Below are 14,566 nucleotides of genomic sequence, written 5' to 3'. Positions count from 1 at the left end.
CTGCAACAATGACAAAAAATTAATATGTGACTCCATGTGAAAGGGATTAAAATGAAAAATTTTATGAAATATTTCTAAAAAGCAGAAAAACAGGATAAGCTAAATTATGCTCTATCGACTTCAAACATGTGAGAGCCAGAAAAGGAAGTCAAAGGCTGTGCAGGTTTCTGTGGTCATTTTAAAAGAATTGATGTCCAAGGAGGCTGACCCATGTATTAGGGTCACGCTGCTGGTTGGCAAATCTAGGCTTTGACACCAGTTCTTCTGACAGCCCGTCCGGTGCTCTTACATTAATACCACAAGAACCCGTTTGTTATTGTTCTGGGGCAGCTAAGTTCCTCAGCTGATGTGACTTAGCAGGGCATGTGAGAGGAGAGGCCTGACTGTACTTCTCTGCTCCCCACCCCACCACCACCAAGTAATTTTAAGCGTTCTTACTACCATTTTGCTCAAATGAATAAGCAAATAATGAGAGAAGTAAATCTACTGTTTTAACAACTTTATGCTACGACTTAACATAGTTAGAGAGTCAAACCAAATAAGAACTTCACATTTCTAATACTTACTGTGTCCTCTAGTGTGTCTAGTTTCAGAGAATGTAAATGCATCAGCTGAAAGGAATGTGTCTCCCCATATAGCTAAGGCACTTACATATCTTTCTTAAGGAATTGCAAATTCTGCCCCCCCACTCGTCCTTTCTCTCCTTCTGCCTTCTACTCCCCAGACTCCCAAGATATACGTTCAACTTGCAAGGCAAGCAGGGCATAAAAAAGGTGAGAACTTAGGGGAAAGAGCTTTTTTTCTTGTTAGTCTTATAATAGATAAGTGAATTTCCTGAATAATAAATCAAGCCTCTAGAGATATAAATAGAATAGTGAAGAGCTGCTATGAGATATGGTATTCTCTTCCACTCACTCAATAAGTACTTCATAACTCACTTGAGGCTGGGAAGTTCCATATAACACATTAATACAAAGACTTGAAAAGAATGTCAGTAGCTCCCTTTGCCTACAGATTAAAAAAAGAAACACAAAAAACCACATGGGACTATAATAGATTAATTCCAAAGTTGCTGAGTTTAGATAGAAAAGTAAATAGAACAAAAGACAAAGGTATGCACAGGCCAAACTCATATGTACTAAATCCTGCACAATGCACTTTTGTATTTTTTTTTTTAACTTTCATTTATTTATTTGACAGAGAGAGACACAGTGAGAGAGGGAACACAAGCAGGGGGAGTGGGAGAGGGAGAAGCAGGTTCCCCGCTGAGCAGGGAGCCTGATGCGGGGCTCGATCCCAGCACCCTGGGATCATGACCTGAGCTGAAGGCAGACGCTTAACGACTGAGCCACCCAGGCGCCCCTCTGCACTTTTGTATTTTGAGCAGAAACATTTCACAGAGAGTACTTAGTTGTATTTTAAACACATTTTTTAAAAATCCAGCTTTTGTGGGGCGCCTGGGTGGCTCAGTGGTTGGGCGTCTGCCTTTGGCTCGGGTCATGATCCCAGGGTCCTGGGATCGAGTCCCACATCGGGCTCCCTACTCGGTGGGAAGCCTGCTTCTCCCTCTCCCGTTCCCCCTGCTTGTGTTTGTGTTGTCACTCTCTCTCTCTGTCAAATAAATAAATAAAATCTTAAAAAAAAAATAAAATCTAGCTTTTGTAACATTTGACTCACATTTACTCTAATCTTTCCCTAATGTAAGAGGCTCAAAGAAAGTATCTGTGGCAAACATCCTAGGCTCTGAGCGCTCCTCTGGGTGGCGTGGACTAAAGACATTGAGAAATATCGTCAGAACTAAGTGGGGTATCACCACTCAAACTGTCATCTCCATAAAAGGAGAAAGGCTGTTAGCAATCACTCCACTAAGTATATTTAAATTGCAGAATGCAGCTGCCTCCATCAGTCCCATGTCAGTTGTCTTTGTCATATTAGTATTTATGCATCGGGAATGGTATCCTAGTAATCTGGAAGAGTTAGTACACTCCTAAGACTCATGCCTTACAGATTTTATGGCACAGATAGGAGGTGCAGATTTATTTTTCACAGTGCTCCTTCCGTCTTTTCTTCCTTAGGTAATATATTTTCTTACTTAGAAAGCCGTTTTTCTCTTTCTCTTTGAAATTTACATTAATCAGTTTTTTAAAATGGCATTTCTTTGTGCATAAAAAGTTACAAGGTTTGCATGAGTGAATTATTAAAAAGTTATCTTATAATTATAGTGTAGATGATTGTGGTGATAACCTGATTCATTCAAACTGTATTTAACATGAATTTAATATGTCCCACACTCAATTTTATTTCTCAAAATTGACATTTAGTAAATTAAATAGATTATCTGGATACCTTAAAATAAAGGATTAAAGGTTTGGTCAATTTTCAGGTGGAAAACTAAATGTGAGGAGGACCATTTGAGGATGTATTAGCTATTTTAACCAGCCTGAAAACTTATTGAGTACTTTTAGAATACATGGCTGTCTGGGTAGACTCATCACTATTCATTGTACATCGCTTTCAATATTGCATCCTAAATGAAATTAAAAAAAATGTCATTTGCTCATAGGCTAAGTAGCTGCTCCTCTTTGGTATAATCCCTCATTCTATGTAAGTATAATTTGTGCTTTTTTGTTGTTATTACATTTTATTTGGGTTCTCTGTCTGTATAATCATAGTCAAAGGGTTGCCTTTCCTTTCTCCATTCCTTATTACTAGAGGTTTCTGGCAATGAAAAACTGCTAATATTTTATATATATATAAATATATATATATATTAAAGATCTTATTTATTTATTTGACAGAGAGAGAGAGATAGCGAGAGCAGGAACACAAGCAGGGGGAGTGGGAGAAGGAGAAGCAGGCTTCCTGCCGAGCAGGGAGCCTGATATGGGACTCAATCCCAGGACCCTGGGATCATGACCTGAGCCGAAGGCAGATGCTCAACGACTGAGCCACCCAGGCATCCCGCAGTTATGTATTAGTAAGCCTTTGAAATTCAGTATCACTCACTAAGCTGATTATTATGCTATCTATGCCATTGTTTAAACATATGACATGGCAGGGCTAGAAAAATACCAAGGCTTGTTCTGCTGTTACACCTACTTTAATTAATGGCTTTTTAGTAATAGCATGGCCTAGTAATTAAGAGAAAAAGGCCTTGGGATCACAACTGGATTTAAATTCTGGACCTGACACTTGCCAGGTAGGTGACCTTGACCAATTTCCTCATCTGTAAAATGAGGATAATGACAGTGCCTTTTTCACAGCACAGGTCAGAAGGCAAGCCAAGACATATGAGGCATTTAGCCTACTGCTTGTCACTGTAATAGTCATTGTTTACTCTTAGTATCAATGGTAACATAATTTACATTATCATTAAAAAAGTAGATCCATAATTTACATACACATATTACATTTTTTAATTGTACTATAGGTTTCAATTTTATTCACAAAGTTATTTAATAGATGGTTTAGTGCCTTGTTGAAATTTAAATATATTACTGTAAGCAACATATTCTATACATACACACCCAGGAACATACAAATGCCTGTATGAATTTTTCCTACTGAATCCCTGTATCTGTTTTAACAACTTTGTTTTGAATTCTATAATTAGAAAGTCAAATTAGGGGCACCTGGGTGGCTCAGGGTCCTGGGATGGAGCCTGGCAGGGAGTCTGCTTCTCCCTCTTCCTCTGCCCCTCCCCCCAGATCATGCTCTCTCTCTCTCTCTCTCTCTCTCAAATAAATAAATAAATGTCAAACTAAATAAGAGCTTCATATTTCTAAAGCTTACTGTCTTCTAATGTGTCTTGTTTTGGTTTCAAATAATACCAAATCCAAAGGTAAAAGGAATTTGTTTTGCCAAATAGCCAAAGTATTTTTATATCTTTCTTATGAGATTGTCAATGTTGAGTAAGGGACAGGCAAGGCTAGGTAGGGGACTAGGGTCACTCAGGGGGCGATGTAACCAGGCTCACAGAAACCCCAGATGTGGAGAAACAGACATGATATTTACAAGAACATTTTGTTTGCGCTCATGATATTTACAAGAACAGCTTGTTTGTTCTCATGATAGTTACAGGTGCAACATGTTCATTCTAAATATAGAAATGATATTCTCAAATCAACCATGATATTGACATGATACTTACCAAGTTCACTCGTCAGTTTCCTATAAAAGACCGACCGTGAAAGCTTTTAGTGGTAACCCATTCAGGACCTCTCTCACGCAGGAGAGCTATTTTCTTCCCTTTCTATTTTCACCGTCGCTTAAACTTCACCGTTTTGTGTCCTAGAGATTCTTCGGCTCCATGAGACAAGAACTTGTCAACAATGTCTACTCATACTCTACTGATACTTATTTTATTGTGTTCATAAATGATTCTGTGAGGATGCTGCCCAGGTTCAATACTGAGCTCACAGAAAATTAAAACGTTAGGTCTGTATGAAACTAATGTAAGTTTCCAAAACTGAGATACATACCTGCCTTCAAAAAAGGTAAGTTATCTTTTCCATTCACACTTTCTGGGGCTGTACATTCACATACCAGTGCACACTAGGGAAGAATAAAAGGAAAAAGTGAAAATAATGAAATTAAGAAATGGAATTCTTCCATTTTGTTTCCAAAACCTGAGGCTATGCACATGGTTTCAAAAAGTTGAACGAGATTTTTGTAAAACTTTCAGCTTTAATTTTATGAAGCTTGTTTAACTTTTGATTACTTACATATATATGATCGTATTGCATAATTAACATGATTGTACTGCATAATTATAGATTAAGTCTTGGTTCTAGTTAAAAACTACTTAGGAAAGAAGGCAAAAAGTGGAAGAAAATTGTTTCCAACATGCTAGAAATCTTCTAGTACAGCAAATCACATTGACAAGCTGGATGGTTTTATATTTGTCACCTCAGATAGTTTGGGATCAATAAACAAATTACTTTCTGGATTTCACGTAAAAGTTTTAAATAAAAGATAAAATATGTTGTACCATCAAATTACAGAAGACAAAAGGAGATTTTTGTCTGGCAAAACAATGCAAACACTTGCTCATAAAGTGTGAGGACACTTCATAAACAAATTGATCTGATTTATAAATTACAAATAACTTGTAAATAAGCTGGTCCAGAGGTCATGAATGTATAATCTATGATTAAGTTCATGAGCTTTTACAGAACCAACACTGTTCTGGACAGAAACACGGAAGAGCACATTGCCATGTTTCTAGTGAGTGAAGCAGGAATAGGCAACAATATCCCAGACCATGTAGCACTAAGTGATGGACTCTCCTTAACTTTCTTTGAAACTGTAATTAATAGAGGAAGCAGCTCTTCTGGTCCCAGAAAGCTGACAAGAGACCTATTTTCACACAGGCACCAACATGACTGGCATTTATTTTTTCAAATGAGTTTTCTTCTTTCACTAGCCACAAAAGGTGTGTGTGGTAGTTTGAGGAAAGGAGAGTGAATTTTTAAAGCAACTATATCAGACATAAACAAATGCAAATAAAAACAGAACAAAGGAAAACCCAGAAACTATTTTGGTGAGGAGTTCTGAGGGAAGCAGCCAATCTTCTGTAGCATGCATGGCTTTACTCAAGAGACTCCAAGGGCTCAGATTACCCTCCCCAGGAGAATGTATCAAGATTGTTTGGGCTATTTCCGAACTCTGTTCCCTCCACTCTTCCTCCTCCAGGCACTAGCCCCCTTGGAGAATTAGGCCACTGAGGTCACTGTTAATGATGGACATATGTCTGTCAAACATTTTGAGAAGAAAGACCGATAATTTAAAACATTGATTTAAATGTTGCTTCTGTATTCGTATAGTCCACTACTTATTCCCCATCATAAACATTCATCACATTACTCAGGAAATTTCTTCATAGGGAAAAATGTGCTCATAATTTCTTTAGTGTTTCTATTGAGGTTCTACTTTACTGAAAGAATGAATAACTGTAAACAGCTCTTATAATCTGATGTTCTCTAAATCATTTTCCTGACCAAATCAAAACTCAAGAGGTGATTGTTTCTTTTACTCCACAGCTATTTGGAAAATGGACTTCCCAAATCACTAGAGCAAGGTGCAGTGATGCTTGGACATACTTAAAATTCTTTCTCTTACTCCCAATATTTCCTCTACACTTTTTAGTTCATCTATGGCTGTTAAAATAATCTTTCATAAACTTAATATCTTACCAGTGCTCTGCTCTAAAATGTGTAACCGTTATTTGCTGTCCAATCAAATCCAATATTCTCAGACTGGTGTTCAAATCCTTTCATGATTTGTCCCTGATATCCTTCCACATAATAATGTAATATAATAGTTACATAGCTTTGAGCCATCCTCCTCTCTAAAACAGGATTATCACCTATAATATAATTTATAGAAATGGTTTAGATTAAACCCTTTTAGTAAGGAAGTCCGTAATTCATAGGGATCAGGCTATTATCTTGAGAAACTGCTTCTCTACATGGAGGGAGCCCTGCCTCTTCATAATCAAAGTCAACTCTGTTTCCTAATAGAAGGCCTGTATTATTTTACCAAATGGATCAGAAATAGAATTTTCATACATTTGTATCTTCCATCTACACTGGAAGGCAGATATTCAGAATAATTTTAACCTAGTAACATTCTTATTTTGCAACTTTATTGTATTTTAAAGCTTTACTATTCACAATGCTGTCAAGATTTAAATCCACAGAACATAAACAGAAAATATCCAAAAATATTTATTAAATTAATAAATATTTTTATATTTGGACTAATTATTTTCTTCAATTGTTTCCCAATTGTTTCCCAAGTGTACTGTCTTACTATTTAAATTGAGAGTTTTGAAGCCAAGAACCATAGTTCTTATTTCCTCAGCCTCTTCTGTTTAATTTTTTTACAGTTGACCCTAGAATCATTTTTACGCTGTGCTAGATGCTACATAGAATGCAAAGATTAAAATGATTTGGAATCCTTAAGCACAGGCTTAAGGAGCCTCCAGCTATGTATACTGTTTATTGCTGTCATTATGATGGATATTTTCAGGGTTACGCCCTTATACTGTGTGTGCTCTCAGTGTAACAACTTCGTATTTGTGATTCTGAGCAGGAATAACAAACACCACATGCTTTTTGTTCCAATAGCACTGTAAGCCTATTGATTTTGATGAGTGCTTTAAAAAGTGTCATCTGATGGTGTGACCAAGAAGAAGAAACATAAGATACATAAATTTCTTGGAGCTTAATGATGTTGAGTATCAACTAACATACCAATTTGCCATGCATTGGGCTAGAAAATTAACCAAACTGTAAAGACAAGGATCATAAAGGACAAAGACCGATACTTCTTGGCTAAGCACTTTTACATTTGTTAGTTTATTCCTTAGATCATGGTTGTTAAAGTTTGGAGTCTGGCCACATTTCACTTTCTCTGATTCAACTCATCAATTCATCTTCATCTCTGCCTTGAGTCTTTGCAATAAACAGGCTCCATTCTTCGTCCTTGCTTCTTTTAGGCCATACTCAACCTAACACCCCAGAACGGTCCTCTTAAAACATGAATCAGATCACTTTGCACCTACACTCAAAAATCCTCCACTGTCTTTGCATCTAGCTCAGAGTCTAATGATCTCTAAGGGAGTATACAATCTGTCTTCCCTGCCTGTGGACCTTATCCTCAACTCCTACCACTTTCCTCTCCAACCCCCAGTTCCAGTCATTTTACAGGCACCCTGCCACCTCAGGACCTTTGCCCCTGCTGTTCACTCTACCTAGAATTCTTGTTCCTCTCATATACCCACATCTTGCTCCCCTATTTTCCTGCATGTTTCAGCTCAGATATCCTATTACCAGTGAATCTATCCTTGATCACCCAGTATAAAAGGGCCACAGCCCACACTCCCTAGTAGTCCTTGTACCCTTATTTTTTTCGATAGCATATAGTACCATCTGATCAATAATATTACTTGTTTATTTTGTTATTGTTTACCTCCCTAGAAGGCAGCATCTGTGTCTTATGTGGTTCATTGCTGAATACCCAGAACCTAGTAGAATGCCTAGAACATAGAAGGCAGTATTGTTTGACGAATGATGAATATTATATTCCTGCAAATATCTTATAAGTCAAATCAGTTATATTATTTTCAATTTTGTATTTGGGAAAAATAAAGGGACAAATAGTGTCTGCTTTAAGATGCTCCTTAGCTCCCCTAGGACTCTACCTTTTCCCTGACCATGGCCTAAGAATGTCTGATTAAAACACCACTTCAATATATGGGGGCAAAATGACCTGAGAAGGGTAGCAAGGCATCAAAATACTAGTTAGGTTAGGCTCGTATCAAGTTCTCTGCTTACGAAAAAGAGTATGATTCATTTCGCACTATATAATAGCAACAGAGTAAAGGAGTCAGGCGGTGGGCAAAGCTTTGAGGGAATTGGAGAGGGGGCTAGTGATAGATTGGGAGCAGTCAAAATAGGCCTCCGTTGAAATGGGAAGTGTTTCTGCTACTCGTCTCCTGGCATACTGCTACAGGTCTAGGCACAATTGTCTATTTCTGTTCTCAGTTCCCCACCTGGCCTCCAAATCTTCCCTCCTTAATCTTGAGGCAAGCATCCATGTGGTGGTGACTAATACGCACCTTATACAGAACTCCAAAGGAAAGGGGGATTGATGAAAGGGGCCCCATAATTGGGGGTCTCGGATGCACACATCCTAAGAGGCACACTAGTGTTTTGAATACACAAATCTTGAGAAGATCTGCAAATTCTTGACAGTCCTTACATGATCAGGCAACCAGATTCAAACTTGGAGCCTCCCTGGAATATTTTCATGATCCTCGCTATGTTCTGAGGGAGAGCAGAGGAACAAGGCTTGGCCCCGCAGATAAGACCCTAGCTTATTCTGGGAGCAAGAACAATATTCTTTTGAAAGGCAGTCTTAGATTTCTTTATTTCTTTTGTAACGTTAATTTTTTTTTTTAGACAAAAATTAATTTGTTGTGTTAGATAAACAGCATTTCTCATGTAGATGTTTTTCTCAGCACCCCAAATTCAATATGCTCCTAGATAAGGGCCACTAAGCCAGAAACTAAGTCACTAAAGGCCTTATCCTTAGAAAATGCTCATTTATGAAAAGGTAGGAATTATAGTGTATACACAAAATCTTTCTTGAAAAGATGCAGTTTTTAAGTCCATCCCCTGTGCCTCAATAAAGTAGGCGACTGCATTCCTAAGACGGGAATTTAGTTTAATACTTACATCAAGTTTCTCTTTCTTAGAGAAAAGAAAGTAAAAAATCCTGGACACATACTGATAATGCATTGGGACCTTTATGCTCAGTTCAGGGAAGCTGCTTCCCCTCCAGCTGGCGATGCCCCTCCTCCAAAGCTGTTCCTCCACTTTGCGCTATTTCCTACTTCTCTCTCTGCAGGTTTATAAGGCCCAGCATTATTAAATCTGTGCTCCTTCACAAACAAATCTAAATTCAAATGCATTTCTTTCTAAAGAGGGTTTTGAGAGTAGAGAAGTGGTTACTTTTGGCAGTAGCCCTCCGTGAATCTTCTTTGCGTCTCACGTAGGGTTAATTAGGGCGGAATGCAGCAGTGATCAGTACTTTTGTTCCAGCTGAGAGGAGAGTGTCAACACGGGGAGCCCCGGGGCGAAGAAGAAGGCGTTGTTGAATGGCGCATGGCTTTGCAGAGTTCCGTGCAAATAGACCCTCTGGTTCAGCGGACCAAACATGCTTATGGCACTTCCAATTCCAGAGCTCATTTCTCATTTGGCTTATGAATAATATTTCATAGTGCACAGAGGTGTTGATTCAGGCAACTGGCAAAACTGATCGTTTCTAATTTAAAATTTGTGCATTGAGCTGACTGAGACCCTACCTTTTGTCCCTGCACATCTGCGGTGATGTGGTCGGCTTCCCCATCCTCAATCTCCCCCATCTTCACGACGCTGACTTCTATGGTGCCAACAGCTTTGCCACCATCTGAAGTTCTGCAACCAAAAATAAATGAAATGGAAAGGTAAGAATCTTCTCTCTCCTTAAAGTATGCTCAAAACATGTTTGTTTCTGAAAACCACAAATATTACTCTTCACCTTCATTAGTTTTAATTAAACAGACTACTTTAAAAACATTAAAACATGTTAATATTTGTTGTGCTGTTGTGGTTAATTAAAAAAAAATTGTTAACCACCAATTTATGAGGTAAGTGCACGGACTGTCAAAAGCTACCTCATGATGGTGAAACCTCTTCCAGGCTCTCAGAAGTGGACACAAATATCATGCATCGGTGTCCTGTTTGGCAATACCACATCCCCACAACAGCATAATCCATGGCTTCTCTCTACCAACTGCATGGAATGTTGCGCACGTCTGTCATGGAAACCACAGCTGGGGGCACCTGGGTGGCTCAGTTGGTTAAGCGTCTGCCTTCGGCTCAGGTCATGATCCCAGTGTCCTGGGATCGAGCCCTGCATTTGTCTCCCTGCTCACTGAGGAGCCTGTTTCTCCCTCTCCCGCTGCCTCTGTTTATCCTCTCTCTCTCTCAAATAAAATCTTAAATAAAAAACCCCAAAACTACAGTTGAATAAAATAGAAAAGAATATAAACATTCCTATACTCTTCTCTGACTGGGCCACTGGCCACAAAATCTGATTCTGTGCCTTTTTCCTATTTTTCTAAGAGACTAGGTAATGGAGGTTCTCTCCCAGCAAACATAAAGTTAAGGTACATGCAGAGCAGAAATTAACCATAGAGATAATTTAGTAAACACTTCATCAGATAAAGAATCGGAGACTCAAAAAGATGGAAAGCGTCATCTAAGGTAACCAAATGGCAAAACCAGAAATTCAGGTTTCTATCTTCTTCACGTCTGTTGGTCATTGAAAAACTCCATTTAATGATGATTATTAAGATTTTCATCATCTTCAACATAATGAATTTTCTGGTGAACAATAATGAAAGAGAAAAATAAAATGAATAACCACCCTCCTTTCACATTCTCTAATTTCTTTTCCTGGGCAAGAAAATATACAGAATAAGTGGTGCCATCATAACATGGGAACAGTGTGACACAATGATATTTTCCCCTCGAATCTCATTTTTGAAGATACGCAGCAAGCCACTCCATAGGCATGACATTTTGCCATAACTTCTTTCTTAACCTAATTGACAAATATTAGAAACACGATGCTTCCTTTCCTTCTGTCATGTCTTTTTCAGAAATTTGTTTATTTTAATTGGGATACAAATGATGTCTTTCAACCAATTCCTTCTAAATGTCACTTTTATCATTAAAGATGTCAGGAAAGAGGATAAGGAAAATAGAGTTTACCAAAATACTAATTAAAATAATGAATACGTTAGGTGAAAAGGAAACCAAATTATGTTACTAGATCATGGCAAGTTTTTCTCAAAATATAAAAATATAAATTAAAACACACCCTTTGAATTGTGCTTTTAAGGAGATTGAAATTCGAAAATTCTGGTGACATATGCATACCTAATGTCATAACGTAATAAAATAAAAATTGTGTACATAGAAAAAACTGATTTCTTAAAATGAAGATTTCTTAAAATATGAAATAAAATGCTTTTTGGTGGCTTTCAAAACAGTGGAAATCATCATATTGACTTAATTATTTGCAATTAATGTAGAAACTTTACTCATCACAAAGAAGATGTGTATAAAGAGGACAATAATTTTGTGAAAAACTGCATTAGCTCCAATTCTGGGGTAGTTTATTCATTATACCATTCTCCCACTGGAAAATGACATAACTTGTCATAAATCATGGTGTGACTTAACTCTGTACAATTATTCAGTACCTAATAAAGACTTTAATAAGCGCTCTCGTTGGCACTACTCATAGCTTTTTTAGAGGTTTGCAGGTTACAGATACCTTTTCCTTTTCGTAGGAGTTGCTTAAAACTTTTTGCTTGAACAAACTGAGCTAGATTCATTTCTAGGAATGCAAACCTATGTACAACTTTCTAAATTTTTTCACCAAACTAAACCAAACTATGCCATAATGATTGGAAACAGAGGGTAGGCTTTTCACAGTCTCCTGGGCCTGGGTTATAAACCAGTATGTGCCATAGTGGTCACAAGTGTGCACTCAAGAGTTTGGGCTACTTGCTAACTGCATGACCCTGGGCAAAGAACTTAACCCACGTGAAACTTCGTTTGTAAAATGGAGATGATCATTTTATTGTAAGGATTAAATTGTGGCATGATTGCTGTGAAGTGCTCAGCACAATGCCTTAAACAAGACGAGTGCGTCTTGCTTCCACCCCTCCTCTTCGTCCTAGTAGTAGGGCAGTGGTACCAGTCGCAGCAACAATAGAATCTCTATGTCATGAATGGTATTTATACATGGTGTTTAATTTTATAATGTATTATATGATATTTATATATGGTGTTTAATTTTATAATGTATTATATATTTATATATGGTGTTTAATTTTATAATGTATTATATGATATTTATATATGATGTTTAATTTTATAATGTATTATGTGATATATATGTTTAGTTTTATAATGTATTATGTGATATTTATATATGATGTTTAATTTTATAATATATATTTATATATGATGTTTAATTTTATAATGTATTATATGATATTTATATATGGTGTTTAATTTTATAACGTATTATGTGATATTTATATATGGTGTTTAATTTTATAACGTATTATATGATGTTTAATTTTATAACGTATTATATATTTATATATGGTGTTTAATTTTATAATGTATTATATGATATTTATATATAGTGTTTAATTTTATAATGTATTATATGATATTTATATATGGTCTTTAATTTTATAATGTATTATATGATATTTATATATGGTCTTTAATTTTATAATGTATTATATGATATTTATATATGATATTTAATTTTATTCTCTCCAGAACTTTTACTAGGCTAGGCATCTAAGACGATAGTAAAACATTATAGGATCTCAAACTTCATTTCAACAATGACTGAGTGCTCATTAAAGATACAGAGACTTAGTAATAACAGATATTATGAAGCTTACATCCCTACTAGTGCAAACAACACAGGTTTATAACTAATTACAATGCGGCTGAATCTTTCAAAGTGTGAAAGTGACTGAATAAGTAATGTACTATGGAGGTGACCTTCTAAACTACAGCTCTATCTATTTCTGTTAAAACAATTATCTGGGGTGCCCGGGTGGCTCAGTCGGTTAAGCATCTCTGCCTTCGGCTCAGGTCATGATCCTGGAGTCCTGGGATCCAGTCCTACATTGGGCTCCCTGCTCAGCAGGGAGTCTGCTTCTCTCACTTGCCCTTCACCCTGCTTGTGCTCTCTCTCTCTCTCTCTCTCTCAAATAAGTAAAATCTTAAAAAAAAACCCAATTATCTGGCTACTTTTTAAATAATTTTGACGCCTTCGCAGTTTCCTACTTCATTTTATCTTCTATAGGCTTCCACTTAGTCCCAGAGTGGAATCAAAGCAAGGAGCTTGCTTAATCTAGTGATGCTAGAATGATTCTAAAATCTTTTTTTTTTTTTCCAAAACCATTTTGGATAGGCAGTTCTGACTACTCTAAAGCATGTCTCTTCATCTGAGATTTGTGGGAGACAGAATGGGGAATCCAAGTTACAAACTAAAGAGCTGAATTCAAGACACCCAGAAGCATGGTTCATCCTGTCAACGAACTGGAATATAAGATGTGGAAGCTGTTTTCTATTTATCCTGCAACAATTTAACACACACCAAGTATGGATATTCAACACTTCTCTTCAGTCAGGGGAACCATGATTGAAGTATCTACTTCATGTTTTCAAAGGCGGTTTCAAAGGTGATTTCCCACAAATTTAGAAGAAAATTCATTCTTTTTTTTTTTTTTTTTTTTAAAGATTTTATTTATTTATTCATGAGAGACAGAGAGAGAGAGAGAGAGGCAGAGGGAGAAGCAGGCTCCCAAGGAGCAGGGAGCCCGATGCGGGACTCGATCCCAGGACCCTGGGATCATGACCTGAGCCGAAGGCAGACGCTTAACCATCTGAGCCACCCAGGCGCCCAGAAGAAAATTCATTCTTAAATGCTTAATTATGCTTTCAATTCATCACCCATCAGGTTTGTGGGAGGGGCTAGTAATAATAGCTTAACCAATTCATCACCAAAATTCTCCCGAATTTTATCTAGTGGAAATCGTATCTTCATGGAAGATATATGGAAGAGACATCTGGGCTAGGAATCAAGAAATCCAAGTACTACCAGTTCAGCCACTCACTAGCTATGTGACCAACGATATATCACTTTAGATCTCTGGATTTCAGTTTCCTCTGCTAGACAATGAAAAATTGGTCTCTAACAGGTCTTCTATAATACTAGCACTCAAGCGCAGTGCTCTAGTCACTCCTGTGATTCCATCATATGATTCCTCCTCTACTCATCCTACCTTCCATGCAAACAAACCAAACAAGCCAACTGCATGCCAAACCGGGGAAGTAACTGAACACTTAGAGTCAAATTAAAGGGCTGGTTTTTCTTATAACAGCCAATGCATACATACAGATTTGACTACCAT

General features: G+C 37.2%; 1 protein-coding gene across 5 annotated transcripts in view; it reads right to left on the bottom strand.

The window, feature by feature from the left end:
- The window catches only part of INPP4B (inositol polyphosphate-4-phosphatase type II B), a 368,840-nt gene that overhangs the window by 199,853 nt on the left and 154,421 nt on the right, over positions 1-14,566 (bottom strand). For all 5 annotated transcript variants that reach the window (XM_044912611.1, XM_021679326.1, XM_044912613.1 and 2 more), the window contains exons 7-8: positions 9,872-9,983; positions 4,482-4,554 (exon numbers count right to left, since the gene is read on the bottom strand). In XM_044912611.1, the coding sequence (XP_044768546.1) occupies positions 4,482-4,554; positions 9,872-9,983 (185 nt within the window). The remainder of the gene's footprint in view (positions 1-4,481; positions 4,555-9,871; positions 9,984-14,566) is intronic.

Source organism: Neomonachus schauinslandi, chromosome 2 (assembly GCF_002201575.2).
Source record: "Neomonachus schauinslandi chromosome 2, ASM220157v2, whole genome shotgun sequence".
Classification (NCBI taxonomy): Eukaryota; Metazoa; Chordata; class Mammalia; order Carnivora; family Phocidae; genus Neomonachus; species Neomonachus schauinslandi.
The sequence above is the reverse complement of the archived record's forward strand: the minus strand, read 5'-3'. Positions and strand labels throughout refer to the sequence as shown.